The 19,400-nt window shown below is 43.5% G+C and overlaps 4 protein-coding genes across 5 annotated transcripts; 3 read left to right on the forward strand and 1 right to left on the reverse strand.

Moving 5' to 3' along the window:
* Positions 1 to 347: 347 nt before the first annotated feature.
* Positions 348 to 3,607, reverse strand: LOC4334307 (actin-depolymerizing factor 2-like). The gene is made up of 3 exons (NM_001402276.1): positions 3,373 to 3,607; positions 1,314 to 1,579; positions 348 to 939 (listed from the first exon to the last, which is right to left on the reverse strand). The coding sequence occupies exons 1-3, from the start codon at positions 3,391 to 3,393 to the stop codon at positions 789 to 791; spliced, it is 438 nt and encodes a 145-aa protein (NP_001389205.1). The 5' UTR covers positions 3,394 to 3,607; the 3' UTR covers positions 348 to 788.
* Positions 3,608 to 5,521: 1,914 nt separating this feature from the next.
* On the forward strand, positions 5,522 to 10,915 carry LOC4334308 (inosine-5'-monophosphate dehydrogenase). Its single transcript, XM_015775460.3, has 4 exons — positions 5,522 to 6,603; positions 8,122 to 8,301; positions 9,404 to 9,661; positions 10,490 to 10,915. The coding sequence occupies exons 1-4, from the start codon at positions 5,608 to 5,610 to the stop codon at positions 10,559 to 10,561; spliced, it is 1,506 nt and encodes a 501-aa protein (XP_015630946.1). The 5' UTR covers positions 5,522 to 5,607; the 3' UTR covers positions 10,562 to 10,915.
* Positions 10,916 to 11,525: 610 nt separating this feature from the next.
* On the forward strand, positions 11,526 to 14,574 carry LOC4334309 (tubulin beta-7 chain-like). The gene is made up of 3 exons (NM_001402277.1): positions 11,526 to 12,035; positions 13,140 to 13,409; positions 13,508 to 14,574. The coding sequence occupies exons 1-3, from the start codon at positions 11,642 to 11,644 to the stop codon at positions 14,176 to 14,178; spliced, it is 1,335 nt and encodes a 444-aa protein (NP_001389206.1). The 5' UTR covers positions 11,526 to 11,641; the 3' UTR covers positions 14,179 to 14,574.
* A 1,094-nt stretch (positions 14,575 to 15,668) lies between these two features.
* Positions 15,669 to 18,173, forward strand: LOC4334311 (dihydroceramide fatty acyl 2-hydroxylase FAH2). Of its 2 annotated transcripts, none has more exons than XM_015775601.3 (7): positions 15,669 to 15,878; positions 16,558 to 16,623; positions 16,891 to 16,983; positions 17,055 to 17,251; positions 17,337 to 17,442; positions 17,571 to 17,717; positions 17,817 to 18,173. In XM_015775601.3, the coding sequence occupies exons 2-7, from the start codon at positions 16,573 to 16,575 to the stop codon at positions 17,934 to 17,936; spliced, it is 714 nt and encodes a 237-aa protein (XP_015631087.1). In that variant the 5' UTR covers positions 15,669 to 15,878; positions 16,558 to 16,572; the 3' UTR covers positions 17,937 to 18,173. The 2 variants fall into 2 exon arrangements, with proteins under 2 accessions (XP_015631087.1, XP_015631088.1); XM_015775602.3 differs by having other exon boundaries at positions 16,563 to 16,623.
* The last annotated feature ends 1,227 nt before the right edge of the window (positions 18,174 to 19,400 follow it).

A 19,400-nucleotide genomic window follows, 5' to 3' on the forward strand; every position in this document is an offset into this window, starting at 1 on the left:
TGGAGGGAGTAGGACAGAATAGCCTGCGGTGTACAAAGTTTTGTCAGACATTTTCTTCATCAGAATTACTACTGCTTTGTCTTGTTTTTTTAAACAAAAGAGAGTGCATCTTATCGAATTGAACAGGTTCGATAAAATTGTCCCCCTGTGGCCTTGTGCACAGCCAAACGCCTCTGTACGACACGCGAGAGATCCAGGTACGTTGCAAGAGAAACAATTGGCTGGTTGGTAGCCAGGTCCAGGTAGGTAGACCAGATCGTAGCGATGGCGTTTTACACGGAACCAAGTGGCCGCCGCCGCACGACACAAGGGAAAATGACGGGTCAAAAACACTCAAAAAGCCGAGAACGAATGTTTCTTAAGAGTACTGACCAATTCAGTAGAATTACAGTATCATGCAGGTTGGTGGCCATAAGGTGATTCCAGCTAGCATAATGTTCCAGAATGACACGAGACAACGAGAGGCAAAGCGACAAAAAACATGTAGGACAATCCACACCCAGTAATCCATATTAATACCACAATATAAGAGTTTGGGAGAGGGTGTTTCATACGTTTTACAGGCTCTGAGACCTCATACGGGTAAATCTCCGACAACACTCCATCTGCAGCTAGAATCATGCAGGCAAGGCTAAACGATGATGATGATGATGATGGTGGGGATACGTTTTACAGGAAACATGGATATCTTTCTTATTAACAATAGTATCGCAAGGGAGCATCACTGATAGGATGAATTTGCGTCTTGACTTGAGATTCGCAGGTGATCGATCATCAGGGCCAGGGCCTTAATGAGCCCGCTCCCGGAGGACCTCAAGGTCTACCTCAGTTGGGTCGGTTGCCTGGATCTCGTAGTGGAATCCATCAAGTTCTTGCTTGATGCGATCCTTGGAGGTGGAGTACAGCATCTTAGCACGGATCCGGGATGTTGATGGAGACCTGATGCAATATATCAGAAAGTAAGCAAAGATCTGTATATCAGGCATGTAAAAGTTATAAGCGCCTTTCAGATCAGATACTAAGCTCCTAAATACTATATTGGATTACCAACAGCAAGTACAAACCAAAGAAGGTTAAGACTGTCATCACTTCCAGATTCTTATAGCAAAGATCTAATCAGTGTTCATAAATGCCTTTATTAACACAGTAAGGAGCCAATGATATAAAACACTGATGATTACTTGTGTCCCTCCTAAAGTGCCCCCAACTACTTTTACTTAAGACTAAACAGGATTATGGTAGAGAACCACTCCAGCTAATGTAGCTGCTATATGTATAGCATAACAAAGTGGATTTGTGATTAGGAAGCTCACCAGGCGATGAAGAAAATCTTGCTCTTTTGCACATTCTCCCCAGTAACAAAGTCAAAATCATAGAGGGCATATCTGCAGTCATTTTCTGGGAGAGATGCCAGGAAATCATCATAACTCTCAGTTGTTGCCCCGGTCTTCTCCACAACAACTTGCTTTTGCTTTTCCTCGATTTTGAAGATAACATAGCGAAATGCTTTCTTCATCTGAAGCTCAAGGAATGTGTCCCTGATGTCAGGAGCAACCCCCATACCGGAGGATGCATTGGACTGCAAACATAATTACAGACACTTGAGAACATGATCAATAAAAACAAGACCTAATAATAAGAGAAACTGTTCAAAATTCAACATCACATGTCAATTCAGTATTCAAGTAAAAAAAAAGTGAAGTAAACCTACATAGAAGCAAAGACCATTCAAGATAAATCTTATTTAGTGTGATAGAGTGGTGCTAAACTTTCAGAATCACATTGTAAACTTGTAAGAAACCATGAGATTGCTAACGCATTCTGCGCATCATTGAGCCCTGAACATCCACATGTGCCAATGGCAAAATATGTAACACTCATATTTGGTATAACAAACTACAATATCAGTAATCGACTTGTTGTAAAATTGTTAACAGTAACATAACTTGGCTTGCGTATATTTTTTTATGCTTGGCCACAGCTCATAGGCAGTAAAAGAACATGCTCACACAGAAAAAATGCACAAATATTTAAATCAAATAGCACAGAGGCCCAGGACCCAGGGTTGACAAAATGTGTTGAATATGCATCTATTAGGATAATACTAAGATATTAAAATTTAAGAATCATATGTAAATTACATGGCTGGAAATTTGATATTTGGGCATCATAAAAACTTAATTATACAGGTTATTCTTTAATTAACTCAGCCACACCGAACCTAAAAAAAAACACAGCTGTGTAGTTGTGTCAGGTTAACTTGACCATTTTTGGCCTTTTAACCTGGCAGACTAAAAATATTGGTGTTCTAAAACTAGGACTTACAAAGATACATACAAATGAATGGGTACCCAACCTTGTAGGGCTTAAGCCACATAAGCGGTCAATTATGCTGTACAGGCTATACAGGGTGGGTGACCGCAGAAATAAGTCTCACTACTTTTCAGAACTCCACAAAAATCCTATAATTGAAGAGGCATCTTCCAAATATCTCTGATGTGGAAAAATATTGTTCTACCCTGATAGGCAGTCACTCAACAAGGACGCAAACTTTTAACAGAAACGATAGCATAATTCATTATTTAGAAGTCATAGATTGTTTCAATTGACTCAAAAATACTTTCGTATAATGCCTAATGTACCTGGTGATCCAACGCCGACATAAATAAATCCAAGTCAAGTGGCTGCTGAAGAACAATGCCTCATTCCCCGCCCACAAAACCAAACTATTATCTCGTGGATACTTTCCACAACGTGTTTTCTTTCATTTCTAAGTCTCGCCTATTCCCAATCAGTCCCTTTCATTTCTGTCTTGCCTATTCCCCGACCAGTTTCTAATGCATTACATACCATCGCTCCCTACTGCACCATCTCACAAATATATACACTAAGATAATGAGAGAAATCATATAATTGCAGTCAAAACAGAGAAACCGTTAGGCATGCAATCTGACCACGAGGAATCTAAAACACTAAACTTCAAATACAGTAACCAACTTTATCTAATCCCAAACTAGCCATAAACAATTTCACATAATCACCCCTTAAAACCTCTCATCTACCTGCTAGCCAGAACCGTCCACAAATCACGTCATCAACCACACGAAACCAAAACGATCTCCATAAATCCATCGCGGCACACAAAGAAACTCCTCCCACGCCAGTGGATCTCACGTTTAGCCGTTAGATGAAACCCATTCGACCGGATCCGAACAACACACCGTGAGAAGGATCACGAGGGGGCCCTCGATCCAGACCACGCAGATCTAAACCACCCCCGCCGCCGCCGCCCGCAGGCACCACAACCAAAACGGACCGCCGCCAACGAACCAGAGCAGAATAGGGAGGAGGAAGAGGAGGAGATCAACTCACGTGGGAACGCATGAACGCCATGGGGATCGGAGCCGGAGGAGGAGGAGGAGCGCCGCGCCTCTGCTTCGATCGCACGCAGACTCCGGAGAAGAGAGGAGGACTAGACTACTTGAGGAGGAGGCAGATGATTCGGTTGCTGTGCGCGAGTTTTATTTTTTTTTCTTCCTTTTTTTTTCTCTCTTTTTTTCCTTTTCCGCCTTCGCGAGTTGGGCGGCGTCTTTTGGTGTGGAGAGGAAAAATTCGCGAGGAAGGGGCGCGTTCATATATAGTTGTGGAGGCGGGGAGTTGCACGTCGCGTGTGGGATGTTTGTGTCACTGACAGGTGGGGTTCATGTAATGTGGGGGCAGGGTGTCAGTGGCTGGGTTGGGTGAGGAGGTGGGGGGATTGAGGAGACGTGGGGTTTGGACGGCGGTGAAGGGCTAATCCAACGGCTGGGATGGGGTCGGGTTGGCTGGCTCTGACTGAGTCTGTGGGCCCTTTGCCAGAGGCGTGATGAGTTGGGAAGTGTTTGAAAGGGTGACTTTTTGGGGAAGAATAAAATGAGGAGGAATTCGAATGGAAAAATGGGGAAAGGAGAAATGTAGGGACAACTTCTTCAATATACAGTTTTACACGCCTGTTGATATATAAGTTAATTGTTTCATTACTTGTTCAGAAGGATTGATGGTTTTACACGCGTCCATATAATTGAACTCCTGACTTATGACTTAAAAAATATTTTCAAAATTTTAAATGTATAGAAATCCAACATATATTTATTCACGTTTAATATTTATATTTCTCTTCTATAATATACTCCTGGAGTATGTGTTTTGGTTTCTGGACTGTTTTTTTAGTTAAATTATGTTTTGTGGTTGATAAAAACGATTGCAATATGTCCCGTGTGATTTAATGAAGTATTACCAACAAAATTGTTGAGAATGAAACGAGAGGGAGAGAGATGAGTAATTCTCATTGATCAAATGTTTAGTTTATACATAGGGAAATGGTTTCAATCAGAGGACGTGATGGTTGGGTGTGAGGAGTGTCTGAGAGACCGAGGATGTGCGACTAAGGCCTTGATCCCAAAAATTTTGGCAAAAAACATCACATCAAATATTTAGATATATGTATAGGGCATTAAATATGGGGAAAAAAATCAATTGCACAGTTTACATATAAAATGCGAGACGAATCTTTTGAACCTAATTACGCCATGATTTGACAATGTGATGTTACAGTAAACATTTACTAATGACGGATTAATTCAGGGGTGGATCTCAAAAAAATAGTAGTGGGGGCTGAATAAACTACATCAACATAAATTGAACCTTCAGTCCACACATCCTATGAATATATGGAAAAAAATTAGTGGGGGCTTTGGGGGGTCTCTGTCCCGGGGCGGTACTAGGGTCTCAAGACCCCCATTGTGAATACGCCCCTGAGTTAATTAGGTTTAATAAATTTGTCTCGTAGTTTACATGCGGAATCTATAATTTATTTTGTTACTAGTCTACGTTAAATATTTTAAATGTGCGTATGTATATTTTAAAAATTTTACACTCAAACACACCCTAAACCGCTGTGGTTCCTTGCGGTAGAGTAGAAGGGTGAGGTGCCTATTCACTGGGTCAATCCCATCTAATGATATGGATGAAACCATCCAAAAAATCGTAACACTTCCTTTGACTGAATCCAACATTTGATCATTACTCACTTATTATTCACTTATTATTGTTCTACATACATGTTAAGAGAATCTTAGAAATAATATTTAATATTTATATTTTTCTTATATACAAGTCATGATATACTTTCGGAGTATGTGTTATGGCTTCCGGACCAATTTTAAGTTCAATTTTAAGGTAGGAGTATTAGCAACAAAACAACTCCATTCCTTTAGCGACAGACAATTCAAAAGCCAAGTTCTCAAAAAAAAAAATCAAAAGCGTGTAAACCGTTTTTACCATGAAAATATCTCCGATGATGCAAGACTCGCAGGCGGGCCCGATGGCGAGCCGAATGCCTCTCCAAAAGGGTTACGTGGGACCCATTCGTCGGTCGAAAAATTCAGACGGCCTAACATTACTATGGGCCCGTACGTCATCCACCGAGCGCTACCCGCCAAATGTTAGCCATAAACCCTGAGCCGTTCACGTTTCCCATCCCATTCTCATCATCCTCACCCTCCCCCGCGCCGACCCCCCGCCGCTGCCGCCGCCGCCGCTAAAACCCTAAAACCTCCAACCTCACCCATGGCGGCGAGCAGCGCCGATCTCGCCGACGACGGCTTCCCGGCGCCGCGCCTCTTCTCGCAGGGCGTCTCCTACACCTACGACGACGTCATCTTCCTCCCGGGCTACATCGGGTTCCCGGCCGACGCCGTGGACCTCTCCACCCGCCTCTCCCGCCGCATCCCCCTCTCCATCCCCTGCGTGGCCTCCCCCATGGACACCGTCTCCGAGGCCGCCATGGCCGCCGCCATGGCATCCCTCGGCGCCGCCGCCGTCGTCCACTGCAACACCGAGCCCCACCTCCAGGCCTCCATCGTCCGCGCCGCCAAGTCCCGCCGCCTCCCGTTCGTCTCCTCCGTCCCCTTATTCTCCCCCGCCTCCACCCCATCCCTCTCCGACTTCGCTGGCCACGACTACGGCCTGGTCACGGAGCGCGGCGATTCGCTCTCCAAGCTCGTCGGCGTCGCTGTTGCAGCCGAGACCTCCTCTCGTCAGGCTCCCCTCCCTGTCTCCGAGTACATGCGCCCCGCCCCGCGCTCGGTGTCCGCCTCTTTTGATTTCGAGCAGGCGGCCGCCTTTCTAGCGGACGAGGGTTTGGATTATGCCCCTCTTGTATCCGATGATAGCGAGGTAATCGACCTCATCACTGTCAATGATGTGGAGCGCATCCGGAGCTATCCGAAGCTAGGCAAGCCGTCTCTTGGAGCGGACGGGAAGTTTGTTGTTGCGGCTTCCATTGGGACCCGTGAGGATGACAAGCGAAGGCTGGAGCAGCTAGTTAAGGCAGGGGCAAATGCGATTGTTGTAGATAGCTCGCAGGGGAACTCTATCTACCAGATTGATATGATCAAGTATGCAAAGAAGATGTACCCGGAAGTGGACTTGATTGGAGGTAATGTGGTGACGATTGCGCAGGCACAGAATTTAGTTGCTTCTGGGGTGGATGGATTGCGTGTTGGGATGGGCTCTGGCTCAATTTGCACTACCCAGGAGGTTTGTGCCGTGGGCCGAGGACAGGTAAATGCTCGATAAAGTTCCCATAAATTTTTTCTTCCTGAGTTTTTAAATTCAATTACACAATACATTCAACCTTCTGGAGAATTTATTAGTTATCTAGTTTGTGGATCCTCTGCCATGTATAGGATGACCAGCATGCCCGTGCTGCCTCTTGTTCTGAGAACCATCTGATGCTTTTGTTTTAGAGTTAATTGCACTTTGGTCCACCTTTTATTACCAAAGTTTCACTTTGGACTATTCTCTAGCTCATATTTTCACTTTGGACCAGGTAAGATTACCTTTGGTGCACTTTGGACCACCCCAAGTCATTTTCTTTAGCTGTATTTACTCTATAAATGTTGTAAAGAATTACCTGCGTAAGTTGGAAAAGATTACTGGGTTACGGGTTGCTGATGTGTTTAAAGTTGGAACAGTCTTTTATGTATTCCTAAAAAAGTTTATGGGGGTGGTCCAAAGTGAAAGAAAGGTAAAGTAACCTAGCCCAAAATGAAAAAATGTGTTAAAGGGTGGTCCAAAGTGAAACTTTGGTAATAAAAGGTGGCCCTAAACGCAATTTACTCTTTGTTTTATTTAGAGGTCTGGTAACGAGACAGAAACATTGTTTGGTTACTTGTATCCCCACTTTTCCACAATCCCGTGCCGAAAGTGTGACAAACTGCAGATTTTGTGTCTCAAAATTGGTCACCACACTTGTGGCCTATTTTGGCTATGGAGAGAGTTGATGACAAGTGGGGCTAAAGGGTTAGAAAGTGTGGCACACCGTAGTGATAGTAACAAACCAAAAGCACCAGCCATATTTGGTCAAATCCACCTAACTGATGTGCGACAATACTTGGCAGCCATCCAAATAGGCCCAGAATCTGATGCCTTACTAAAATTTCTAATCCTTCATCTCTGCCTTGCTATCCCAAGCATCTAAACTAGATTCTGATGCCTTGCTCTAATTTATAATCCTTCCTCTCTGCCTTGTTATCCCAAGCATCTATCCAAGCATCTAAACTAGTTGGATGCTTCGTCTCTGCATTGTTATCACAAGCATCTAAAGTTCTAAACTAGTTGGATGATCTATAGCGTCTTCCATTTCCACCAACACTCAGGAGGATATGGATATCCTGTTTCATATTTTTAGATGGCACAAAGTGAGAATGAGTAGGTGTTAGGTTCTTCTTGTTTAATTAGGCTGGGTTGTCCAGACGTTACATTTTAAGTGTGAACTTTGTGTTAGTTGCTACAACCTCCCATTCATACCCGTGGAACCTGGGCATTATGTTGTTTACGAGATTTTGTTCTGTGATGTATTGAGACCTTGTCCAGCTCATTCCTTTTCTGCTGTTTTTAGACCTAAACTTGAAATGAGGTTTGTATAATAAGTGGATCATGGGACATGTGGCGGATACAAATGTTATAGGGATACAACAAATATGGTATATATATGGTATATATCGTATACCAAAGAATTTTGGCACTGCTGTGTGCTGCATGTGTTTGATACTTGTTTCTTGCATTTCTGTGCGACAGGCTACAGCAGTGTATAAGGTTGCATCTTATGCCAAAGATCACAATGTGCCAGTCATTGCGGATGGTGGAATTTCAAACTCTGGACATATTGTGAAGGCTTTGTCTCTGGGGGCATCCACTGTTATGATGGGTAGCTTCTTGGCTGGCAGCCATGAAGCTCCTGGTACTTACGAGTACAAGGTATTCAATTTTTTAAAGCTTCTGCAGGAATTTTTAGGTTCAGCATGTGATTTTATTTCTGATATGCTTTTACCATGCATAAACTATTTTGTAGTTCTTTAGCAATGTCTGTCTGAGTCTGTACAACCGTACGTATTGAATTGATACTTTGAAGGACGACCCACATGCCATGCACATGCAAATGTACATCCCATGTGACCACTGCAATGAAAACATGCTATCAATGTTTAGGCAATATTTTGGTCTAATTGATGCCATAAAAGTGCTAATCAGGCCGTCATAAAAGTTCCTATATAAGATGATTGTGTGTTTAGATATGTTGCTTCTGAATATTTGCTTCATGGATGACAATATTAGTAACATGGCTGCTGAAAATCACAGTTTTTTAAAACACAACAAACCTAGTAGCGAGAGACACTGAGACAATTTGCCTCCTGTGCTTTGTATGAGATTGCTCTGTCTGAACCAATTGCCAGCACATATTCTGTTAAGTGTAAATACTAGATATATGTGTGTTCTATTGGTCTTTCACATCACTCTTGGTGATCACAATCTGTGTGCCTGAAGTATTCATGTTAGTTCTTAATTATTTCTGCAAGTGCAACCAGTGGCATGGCTAGATTGTTCTAGCTAGTTGTTTTAAGGTCATATCTGGTAATTAGAAACCATTGTTTTGGATAACCACTCTTATTCTTCAATGATGCTTTGGGTGAAACCACACCTTAGCATTTTCCATTTGCAGATGTTTCAGTAAATTTGACCTGCTTTAGGATTATTACTACAATATACTAGTAAAAATGGGGTGATAAGCTGCCAATATATTAGTAGCTATTATTGTCCTATCTTAGATTGCCAATGTGATGCATGTAGTTGATAGGATCATGTAATTTAATGGGCAACATTAATCCTTAAAATATTTTGAATTATTATAATTAAGATGTCTTCAGCATTTTCCTGTGTCATTTCTAGCACTGTGTCGTAGAAGTGGGTTTTTAATTGCTTATTGTGTTGGTTGGTCGAATATATTTATGTTACTCTTATCACACGTACCTGTTGTTTCACTCCCTCCTGTCTGAAATTATGGTTCTTGGAATGCTTTTAGGATGGCCACCGTGTTAAAAAATACCGAGGCATGGGCTCTCTCGAAGCAATGACAAAGGGGAGTGACGCCAGGTACCTAGGCGATACCCTCAAGCTTAAAGTCGCCCAGGGAGTTGTTGGAGCAGTTGCTGATAAAGGTTCTGTGCTGAGGTTCATTCCTTATACAATGCAAGCTGTTAAGCAAGGGTTCCAAGATCTTGGTGCGTCATCTTTGCAGTCAGCTCATGAGCTGCTGCGATCGGAGACTATCAAATTAGAGGTATCTCCATGCTGGACAACATTTTTAAATTATGAAATGGAATAATAATGTTAAGAATGTTAGATTGGATAAAATGCTTTTTAACAGTACAATTTTTAGAAGATAATGAACACATTCCCTGTTTCTAGGACTACACATGCTTGCAGGCTACAGTATAAACGCTGCCTTTCTGCCTCTAAATTGAAAAAAAAAAGGTTTAGTATCAGAAGTAAACAGCTAAGATATGGTGAATAAGCTGTTCCACTCCCTATTTTATAGAGTATGAATCTTATTTCCCGTGCAGTACTGGCTGCTTTTGAGCTTATTCTCTGCCAGCTAAAACATAGTAAAAATTCCAAGGGATTAGAGATCGATAAATTTTAATGTTGTGATAAGGCTTCAAGGCATATGATTTTCACCCCCAAGTGAAATTCAGATTGCAATGCTCGAGGAATGTTCTATTGTTGTTATGCTTGACCTTTGTTTTCAAGATTAAGGGACGATTTACCTCATCTCGCGACCAAACTGTCCCTGCCAAGTATAATCGGTCGTTTGTTCATACCACCAAATGAAGTCTCCTTTTTAGTAAAAACCAAAACGGCATACTAGTAGCTAACTGAACATTGTGGTCGAATAAAACTGAAAATGCACAAGACGCCTTGCTCGTGGATGATGTATAGTCCATAAAGTACATGAACTGATTTAAAATTCCCCAAATTATTTATGTTCATAGCATTGTTACCATGTGTGTTTCTCTTGAAATGCTATACTGATTTTGTTTAACCCCCCTCCCCTCCCCCCCAAAAAAGAACAGAGAACTGATAGAACTTTTACCATCTTCCTTTTCAGGTGAGGACTGGCGCCGCGCAAGTTGAAGGGGGGATACATGGGCTAGTGTCGTACGAGAAGAAGGCATTCTAGTTCCAGATTTAATCAAGCATCAGGACAAAGCGGCTATTGCATCCTAAGGAAACAACTGTTCCCTATCTTTACCTGATCAATGATTTTCAAGAACAGCTCGTCTGCTTGATGAACCTGGCATGCTGTTTCATCGGTCGGTAGCATCACCATCCGTTTACCATCGCAACGACATGATCGATTGTGCTTTAACTTCAGTTTTGCTAGAGGGGAAGCTATCCCATGATTTGCCTCAACCGGTTGATGCTGATGTACTTTGCCTTTTTGTGCAAACTTCCAACCGCAAACTCATCCTGTTGTAGCGAATTCGGCTTATGTTTTTTTTTCATGAATAAGAATAAATAAGTTTGGTTTGTACTTTCGGCCAATTCGGCCCCAGATGTTATCGTTGCTTGCTTTTGTTTCCTGATAGACCCGTATCCGTGTGGTTGCTGCTGTTGATTGGTCCCTTTCATCTTTCTTAGCAACAGCTATTACTACATCCTTTGACATCCATGATCCATGCGTTGCTTGGATTACCAGTCAAGCATCGCTATCATCCATGATCCTCTTAAATTGCCGTCACAATTCGATATCTAATCATCCTTCCTTCAGCTACACACCCTATCTCACAGGGTGTGTAGTACGACCCCACCACATCCGTCCTCTCTGGCTTATGCCATCCTGGCAAGCGGGACCCACTTCCATCTGCCGCTGCAGGTGGGCCCCCCATATTCATCTTCGGTTGCGCCAGGCTGGAACCGGGGGGAGCGATACCTCTGATCCGCTTCCAGAAACTTCAGGTCCCCGACCGTCCGATGGCGAAACGCACGGTCGAGATCAATAACACAGCCACGGCACAGCTGGTGTCGCCTGCCCGTGGGCCCCACGTCAACTGGATGCTGGGTCCCACCGAAGTCACGCGCCTCTCCACCCACGGAGGCGTCCGGCGGTATAAAGACGGCGAAAAAAACCATTTCGAATTCTCACCCAAGCAAGCAACCCCGTCTCCTCCGCTTCGCTACTCTCCTCGTCGTCTCCGGCTCCGGCTCCGGTTTCCGGCGAGCGGCGGCGCGATCCCGGGCGGCGAAGGAGGGGGAAGCCATGAGGGAGATCCTCCACATCCAGGGCGGGCAGTGCGGGAACCAGATCGGGGCCAAGTTCTGGGAGGTGATCTGCGACGAGCATGGCGTGGACGCGACGGGGCGGTACGCGGGGGACTCCGACCTGCAGCTGGAGCGGATCAACGTCTACTACAACGAGGCGAGCGGCGGGAGGTACGTGCCCCGCGCCGTGCTCATGGACCTCGAGCCCGGGACCATGGACTCCGTGCGCTCCGGCCCCTTCGGCCAGATCTTCCGCCCCGACAACTTCGTCTTCGGGCAGTCCGGCGCCGGAAACAACTGGGCCAAGGGGCACTACACCGAGGGCGCCGAGCTCATCGACTCCGTCCTCGACGTCGTCCGCAAGGAGGCCGAGAACTGCGACTGCTTACAAGGTATCTCATCTCATCTCGCATGTCCCATTCCGCGTGGTTTAGCTAGATCCGAGAGAGGCTTTGCACCATCGAGTTAGATCTAGTACGGATCTGAGCTTGTAGCGGGTGGAAGCGCGATTAACGTCTTTTTTTGAAACCATGGAGTGCGATTAACATCGGTGCCAGTTTCGCATTTAAGGGAGAAGCGGTTTTAGCATTTAGACATTCCCCAATTCGTAGTCCTGTTAATTGTAGTGGTGTATGTATCGAATTGAACTGTCCATTGCTGTTGATCTTCTCTATAAGTATGTCTTCGTGTTATTTGTTGTATAGCATGATAATCTGTCATCTGTGCTACTTGTGTTCTAAATTCTAATGGCCCAATTTGCATTTAGCTTATAATGCCATTGTGTGACCAATTTTTCATATCTTGGTAGGGATGTGCCTGTGAGAATTTTAAGCTCCATAAGACGCTCTATCAATCATCAACCTATGTTTTGTATATGAGCTCCTATTGTCTTATGTAGCTTGATCAACATCAATTGTTGTTGCCTTGTTGGTGGAATGGGCATCAACATCAACACCAATATCTTATCTAGCTCCTACTGTAGCTGTTCTAGATGTTTACACAGAACTTTTCTCTTTACCTGTAGTGTCCACCTGTGTCATAGCTGGATTTAATTCTTTAAAAACTCAAAACATAGCAAAATTGTAACCTTGTCTTTCATGGTTTACAATGAAATCAAAACTTTATTGCTTTGGTCATCCTTATGATTATTTATTTTTGGTACAGCTGTACAGGTATAATATTCAACATGATAGACCCAAGTAATATGCCTTAGTTGAATGCCATGACAAGTTCATCGACTAATAAAGCTTGGTAGAAGAAGATGTGAAAAATTGCCTTTGCCTTAATCCATATAATACCTTCTCTATTGGAACATGATCAATTGCTCCCAAACTCTGGTTTCGTGGAAGACACAGTGATACCCTAAACTTCTAGCTGCCCTTGGCCTTTTGAATGTTGCTACATTCGTTGAACCCAAGGCTGCCTTTTGTAGATGCATGTTTGAAGTCTGTTTGCATTGATGACTAACATCATGGTCTTATATTCTTTACTTGCAGGATTCCAAGTTTGCCATTCATTGGGAGGAGGCACTGGATCTGGCATGGGAACCCTTCTTATTTCTAAGATTAGGGAGGAGTACCCGGATAGAATGATGTTGACATTTTCCGTCTTCCCATCACCAAAGGTCTCGGATACTGTTGTGGAGCCTTACAATGCTACCCTTTCTGTTCACCAACTTGTTGAGAATGCTGATGAATGTATGGTGCTTGACAATGAAGCTCTCTACGACATATGCTTCCGCACACTAAAGCTTGCTACCCCTACCTGTAAGTTAGTCTCCTCTTGTTTACTTCTCCATGATATCACTAAATTACTGTTCAACTAGAAGTAGGCACTCATAGCTTGCTTGGTTCTAACAATGCAGTTGGTGACCTCAATCATCTTATCTCTGCAACCATGAGTGGTGTTACATGCTGCTTGAGGTTCCCTGGTCAGCTCAACTCTGATCTGCGCAAACTTGCTGTGAATCTCATCCCTTTCCCCCGTCTCCACTTCTTCATGGTTGGCTTTGCGCCATTGACTTCACGCGGATCACAGCAGTACCGTGCTCTCACCGTTCCTGAGCTGACACAGCAAATGTGGGATGCGAAGAACATGATGTGCGCTGCTGATCCCCGCCATGGCCGCTACCTCACAGCTTCTGCCATGTTCCGTGGGAAGATGAGCACCAAGGAGGTGGACGAGCAGATGCTCAATGTTCAGAACAAGAACTCCTCATACTTTGTCGAGTGGATTCCCAACAACGTCAAATCCAGTGTCTGTGACATTCCGCCCAGGGGGCTGAAGATGGCGGCGACCTTCGTCGGGAACTCCACCTCCATCCAAGAGATGTTCCGCCGGGTCAGCGAGCAGTTCACTGCCATGTTCAGGAGGAAGGCTTTCTTGCACTGGTACACAGGCGAGGGAATGGACGAGATGGAGTTCACCGAGGCAGAGAGCAACATGAACGATCTCGTCGCGGAGTACCAGCAGTACCAGGACGCCACAGCCGATGAAGAGTACGAAGACGAAGAGGAAGAAGCTGAGGCCGAATAGCATTGAGCCCCATTTGCCCTTCACAGGTTGTTTTGCCAGTGAAGAGTTTTGTGTCTTTGTGATGCTGTGCTCTTTTTTCTTTCTCTGACGTGCGTGATGGATGTATGGGTGAGGTTTGCGTCCGTGCTTCGTTTTGTCACCTGTGCTGCGTAGCAGGCTGCAGTCCCGTTTTGTAAGACGTCTCTGGTGGTCAGTAGCTGAAGGCTTGAAAAGTGTTTTGAGTGCCCTCCTTGAGCTAAATCACCTGTAAGTTCTGACATGTATTGGTAGTGGTTTTCTCATCTCTGTGAAGCTTCTGTGTAGTCTGTTACTATATCCAGTTTCTCTGTATATCGATCGTAGTGTCATCTTGCTTGGCTGAAACGTTTTAAAGATCACTCTGGAGTACGCTGTTAACCACTCGCTGAATGGTAGCTGCATCATGAGCTCGATCATAGCGGAGGAACTGTCATTCTCTGAATTTTCTGCATCTCTAAACATGCCTCTGAACACTTCGAGTTTGTGACTTGTGAGCTCTTTGGCTTTACCACTGACCTCTTCACCAACAGTGCGCCACTTGTGCTGCACTTGCAAGCGCGCACAAGTTACACAACGAGTGTCCGTTTCAGATCAGATCCAAACTGTCCATGGATCCAGCGGCCGGTCAAATCGAATGCACATGCACATGCAAAACGGATCTTCAGACAGAATCATGGGCTCATGGCCTCATCATCATCGTTCTCTTAATTAACTTGGGTTAAAATTTTTATCTCTCTCGCAAGAATGTCCCAAATAAGAGAAGAAAGATATTTAGGGTATCCTTGTTTGCTCCAAAAAGAATTAGTCGTCACTAAAATTTGAGTTTTAAACATAAATTTGGAGTTAATTTTAAGGTATTTTGAACATAGTTTCTTTTTAACATTGATTATTAAATCGTTAAGGACACATCATATACAATTCTTTATTTACAAATTATTTTTTACTAATAAATTATTTTTGATTTATAATCAGCATTTGATCAACACATAAGGGCCTGTTTGGGGAGTTTGCTGTAGCTTCTCCCAGAATCAGAATCTTTCCCAAACAGTATAACTTTTGTTTCAGATTTTGAGAAGCTGTAGTTGTAGAAGCTAGAAAATAAACTAGAAGTTAGAAGCTGAAAAACCAGATTCTCAAAGGCTGGCTAACAACAGCTTGTGTAGAATTAAATGTCCTTTTCGAACCACACGTACCATGCCTCCATTTGAATGCAAGTGCAACTATGCATGTTCATGTGAAGAGATGCATTTCTCTATGAGTAGTTGTATCATTTTTGTTTTCTTGTGAGATGCCAATCAATAACAAAATCGCAGTACAAATATTTGCTGGATTACTGTTCACTACTCCCATCACGGCACACTGATTCACAGCACACAGTACAGCCATCGCCAAGCTGGCAGGCCCGGGCCCACCACCCCCCTCCCTCCCTCCCTGCCTCCTCTATTTGAGAGAGCCGGAGGGGTTAGCGGGTTACAGTTGTAGATGCACCCCTGGAAAACCCAGGTAATTACGAACTAGTCCTTCTCCAGCCCGGCGACGCGGGGGAATTTTACAGATAAGCCCTCGGATTCCTTCCCCCTATTCTCCGCTCCTCGCGTCGTCGTCCTCCGAGAGGGGGAGGAGAAGGCGAGAAGGGGCTCCGGTGGTGGGAGAGGGAGACCGCCATTGCCGCTACTTCCGAGGTACGTCGGTGACCTACTCGATCCCGGGTGAAGTCTTGGTGGTTTTGGATGTGGGTTTGTGCCCCGTTCGTGTCGGTTCTTGATGGCCGCCGCCGCATTGCTTTGTTGCTTCGTTCTTGGCAAGTATGGCATTCGTCGTCGTTGTCGTCGTCTAGTTTAGTTGCTGGTGCGAAATTCTAGTGGGGGTTTTAGGGATCTCGTGGATTGACCGATGGCGACTTGGAGATCGAGTACTTCTTGGTGGGAAGGAAAAGATTGGATCTAGAACGAGATTTTTCCGTGCCTGCATTTGTCGTGGCGGCATGGTTCGAGTCAGATTCGTGTGAACAGGAAAAGGGCAATCTCTTGTGATGGCACTAGTTCTTGCCAAATTCGTGTGAACGATCGTTGTGCACTGTAAACGAGGAGATGGAGATGAAGCTTGGTTGCTGTTGCTGTTGTGTTAGTGGAGTCCCATGTGTGTGATTGTCCAGTCAAAGAAACGTTAGCGTGGGGCAGTGCAAAAAGTTGGTGATTATGGTACCCTCTTTAGTAATTAGGATATGTGTTTAATAGCATCCTGCGGCTGTCAGCATTGGTAGGATGTATTTGTGGTACAGTTAGTGTTGCTTTTGGATCTTGTCTCTGAGTTGTGATTGTTCAGTTTGTGTATATAATGATGTGTGATTCTGTGATGCAGTTCAGATTGGGGAAGATGGTTGTCCAGGAGTTCACCGTTGATCTGAACAAGCCTCTCGTTTTCCAGGTTTTGATTTGCTCTCTATCAGTGGTCTTTTGCGAATAGTTTTTTTGCGTCACTTGTCCTTGAAAATCATACCGTTGCCATGCTCACCTTCTTATTGTTTTTTAGCTTCTTGCATACAATTCTTAGTTTCTGACCATAAGGTCAGTTGCTCAAATGTCAAATTCTGATTTTCTAGCAATGCGCTGTAAAATTCTGGATTCTAAGTAAAACTAGTTCAGTTGCTTTGCATTTGGAGTAACATTTGTTTGTGGTGTGAATTTGATGAAGGTTGGCCATCTTGAGGAACGTTATCAGGAATGGGTTCATCAACCTATCGTGAGCAAGGAAGGTCCACGCTTTTTCGGAAATGATGTCCTGGAGGTATTATACATTCCAATTATTATTTAGGATTTTGTAAACTGAGCTGTCATAACATAACTTTTTGTGTCCAGTTCTTGACGCGCACAAAGTGGTTTGCTGTGCCAACCATATGGCTGCCTGTCGTCTGCTGGTTGCTTGTGAAATCTATTCGGATGGGTCATACTATTCAGGAAGTAGGTCTAATGGCCCTATTTGGAATATTCATTTGGACATTGATCGAGTATACTTTGCACCGCTTCCTATTCCACATTGAGACCAAAACCTATTGGTAAGAATTTATCAACCTTGAGCTGGTTATTCTATTGTTATTTTTTCTTTCTTCTCAGCGAGTGGCTCTGAATGTGATATTGCAGGGCAAACACAGCACATTACCTTCTTCATGGATGCCACCATAAGCATCCTATGGACTCACTCAGGCTTGTATTCCCCCCTACTGCAACAGCAATTTTGTGTGTGCCGGTACTTCCCTTAACCCATTGTACAAGCATAGAATCTGATGAGACTGTATACTTATGTTTCCATTCAAAAATTGTATCCACAAAACATGGTCCATTTAAATCGAAGTGGTTAACGGCTTCCCTTTTCAGTTCTGGAAGCTGGTAGCGTTCTTCGCAACTCCAACTATCACTCCTGCGCTATTTGGTGGTGGCCTGTTGGGATATGTGATGTATGACTGCACTCACTATTACTTGCACCATGGACAACCATCCAAAGAGCCAGCGAAAAATCTCAAGGTGACAACTTAGTGCCACTTATAAAGCTATAGATTATCTAGCTGTTCCAACCAAAGTCCATGAGGCTTGTATTCCTTACAACGTTTGCTCGTTATGCAGCGGTATCACCTCAACCACCACTTCAGAATCCAAAACAAAGGCTTTGGCATCACCTCATCACTCTGGGATTACGTTTTTGGGACATTGCCTCCGTCGAAGACCACCGGAAAGAACAACTGAGCCACTGACAGAAATGTATTGTTTTGCATGAGAAATTTTAGAGGATATGTAATATATATATTAAGTCTAGGCACAACTGCTTGTTTTGTCTTTCTGGGACAACAGGTTCACATGCCCATTCAGTTCGAATTCCTGTGGTTTACTGATGACTGCCTTGATGTGGGTGAAGAAGACATTTCATTGCCTTGACATCCAATGTTCTGAATTCAGATAATAGGCAGTTCTTGATGTGATCCATATGCCATGTTAAGCTTAGCAATTCTATTGGCATGTCCAATTACAAAATGTTTGTCTTTTCTTAGGATTTTTTCCCCTCAATCATCAAAGAGTATCAGATACTCACAGATGCGAGATGCCGTTTTCTGGGTCCCCGTCATGCCTGTCATGATTTTTTTTTGATACGCCTGTCATGAGTTGTCTGGCAACTACATTTCGGTCTAAAGGCAAAATGATGTTTATGTAATCATATAAGTAATAAAGAAATATGAAGTATTATTTTGGAGGAATAAGCATACTGGATAGCCCTACAGATTTATACAGGCGAGAAAGCTACTCAGAAGTCAAACAGCTATGACAAAATAGATTACTAGTTCCTGAATTTCTGTCATGGATATGCCTTTTCTAGTTTTCTTCCTTTTTCTTTGTGAGGACATGCCTTTGTCATGGATATGCCTTTTCTTCCTTTTTCTTTGTGAGGACATGCCTTTTTCTTATTAAGCGAGCCAAGAGTCTAAATGCAAATTCTGACTTTTGTTTCATGAAAAATATCAGACATTTTTTTTTACGTAAGAAGGTAGAGCAGGCTCTACCTTATGGCCATTTCATTGATAGAAATGAAGGATTACAAGATTTTAAGGAAGCTTATAGAGGAAGAAGAAGAAAGAGAAAACAGAAAAAAAAAAGAGAAAACAGACAAACAGGAATAAGAGAAAGAGACGGGGGTTAGGACTTAGGATTGTAGAATTTACAGAGGTATATACAAGAGCCTCTTCCTAAATCTCGAGCACCAAGAGATAATTTTCTGCTTGATTAACTCGTTTGCTCTTTTTCATGAAACGTTAGAACGTGGCAAATACGAAAGCAGTTCTTGAAGTCGCAGCAGATCGCACATGAAATGCAGACATAAATTTAACACCCAGTTCAGCTATCAATGAGTCTTTGCTTATCACCAGATCCCCGGTTGAGATGAACAATAATTCCATTCATTATAATTCCAGATCTACAGACAGTTGGGGCGTTGGAAGCACATGGGAACCATCTAGTTCCAGTTCAGATCTTCAGATGCCCCTCATGAAACATATTTCCTCAGATGATAAACACACTACCTCCTTTTCAAAATGTTTGGCATCATTGACTTCCGTACAACGTTTGATCTTTCGTCTTATTAAAAAAATTAGTACAAATATGTAAAAATATAAATTAAGATTATACTTTATTTGATGATAAAACAAGTCACAACAAGAT

The sequence above is a fragment of the Oryza sativa genome, chromosome 3 (genome assembly GCF_034140825.1).
Source record: "Oryza sativa Japonica Group chromosome 3, ASM3414082v1".
Lineage (NCBI taxonomy): Eukaryota > Viridiplantae > Streptophyta > Magnoliopsida > Poales > Poaceae > Oryza > Oryza sativa.

Coding starts and splice junctions, on each gene's coding strand:
- LOC4334311 (XM_015775601.3), top strand. CDS start 16,573: ATGGTTGTCCAGGAGTTCACCGTTGATCTGAACAAGCCTCTCGTTTTC. Junction 17,443..17,570: donor CAGCAATTTTGTGTGTGCCG/GTACTTCCCTTA, acceptor TTCCCTTTTCAG/TTCTGGAAGCTGGTAGCGTT. Junction 17,718..17,816: donor AGCCAGCGAAAAATCTCAAG/GTGACAACTTAG, acceptor CTCGTTATGCAG/CGGTATCACCTCAACCACCA.
- LOC4334309 (NM_001402277.1), top strand. CDS start 11,642: ATGAGGGAGATCCTCCACATCCAGGGCGGGCAGTGCGGGAACCAGATC. Junction 12,036..13,139: donor GAACTGCGACTGCTTACAAG/GTATCTCATCTC, acceptor CTTTACTTGCAG/GATTCCAAGTTTGCCATTCA. Junction 13,410..13,507: donor AAAGCTTGCTACCCCTACCT/GTAAGTTAGTCT, acceptor CTAACAATGCAG/TTGGTGACCTCAATCATCTT.
- LOC4334307 (NM_001402276.1), bottom strand. CDS start 3,393: ATGGCGTTCATGCGTTCCCAC. Junction 1,580..3,372: donor TGGCGTTCATGCGTTCCCAC/GTGAGTTGATCT, acceptor TTATGTTTGCAG/TCCAATGCATCCTCCGGTAT. Junction 940..1,313: donor AAGATTTTCTTCATCGCCTG/GTGAGCTTCCTA, acceptor ATATTGCATCAG/GTCTCCATCAACATCCCGGA.
- LOC4334308 (XM_015775460.3), top strand. CDS start 5,608: ATGGCGGCGAGCAGCGCCGATCTCGCCGACGACGGCTTCCCGGCGCCG. Junction 8,302..9,403: donor CTGGTACTTACGAGTACAAG/GTATTCAATTTT, acceptor GAATGCTTTTAG/GATGGCCACCGTGTTAAAAA. Junction 9,662..10,489: donor CGGAGACTATCAAATTAGAG/GTATCTCCATGC, acceptor CTTCCTTTTCAG/GTGAGGACTGGCGCCGCGCA.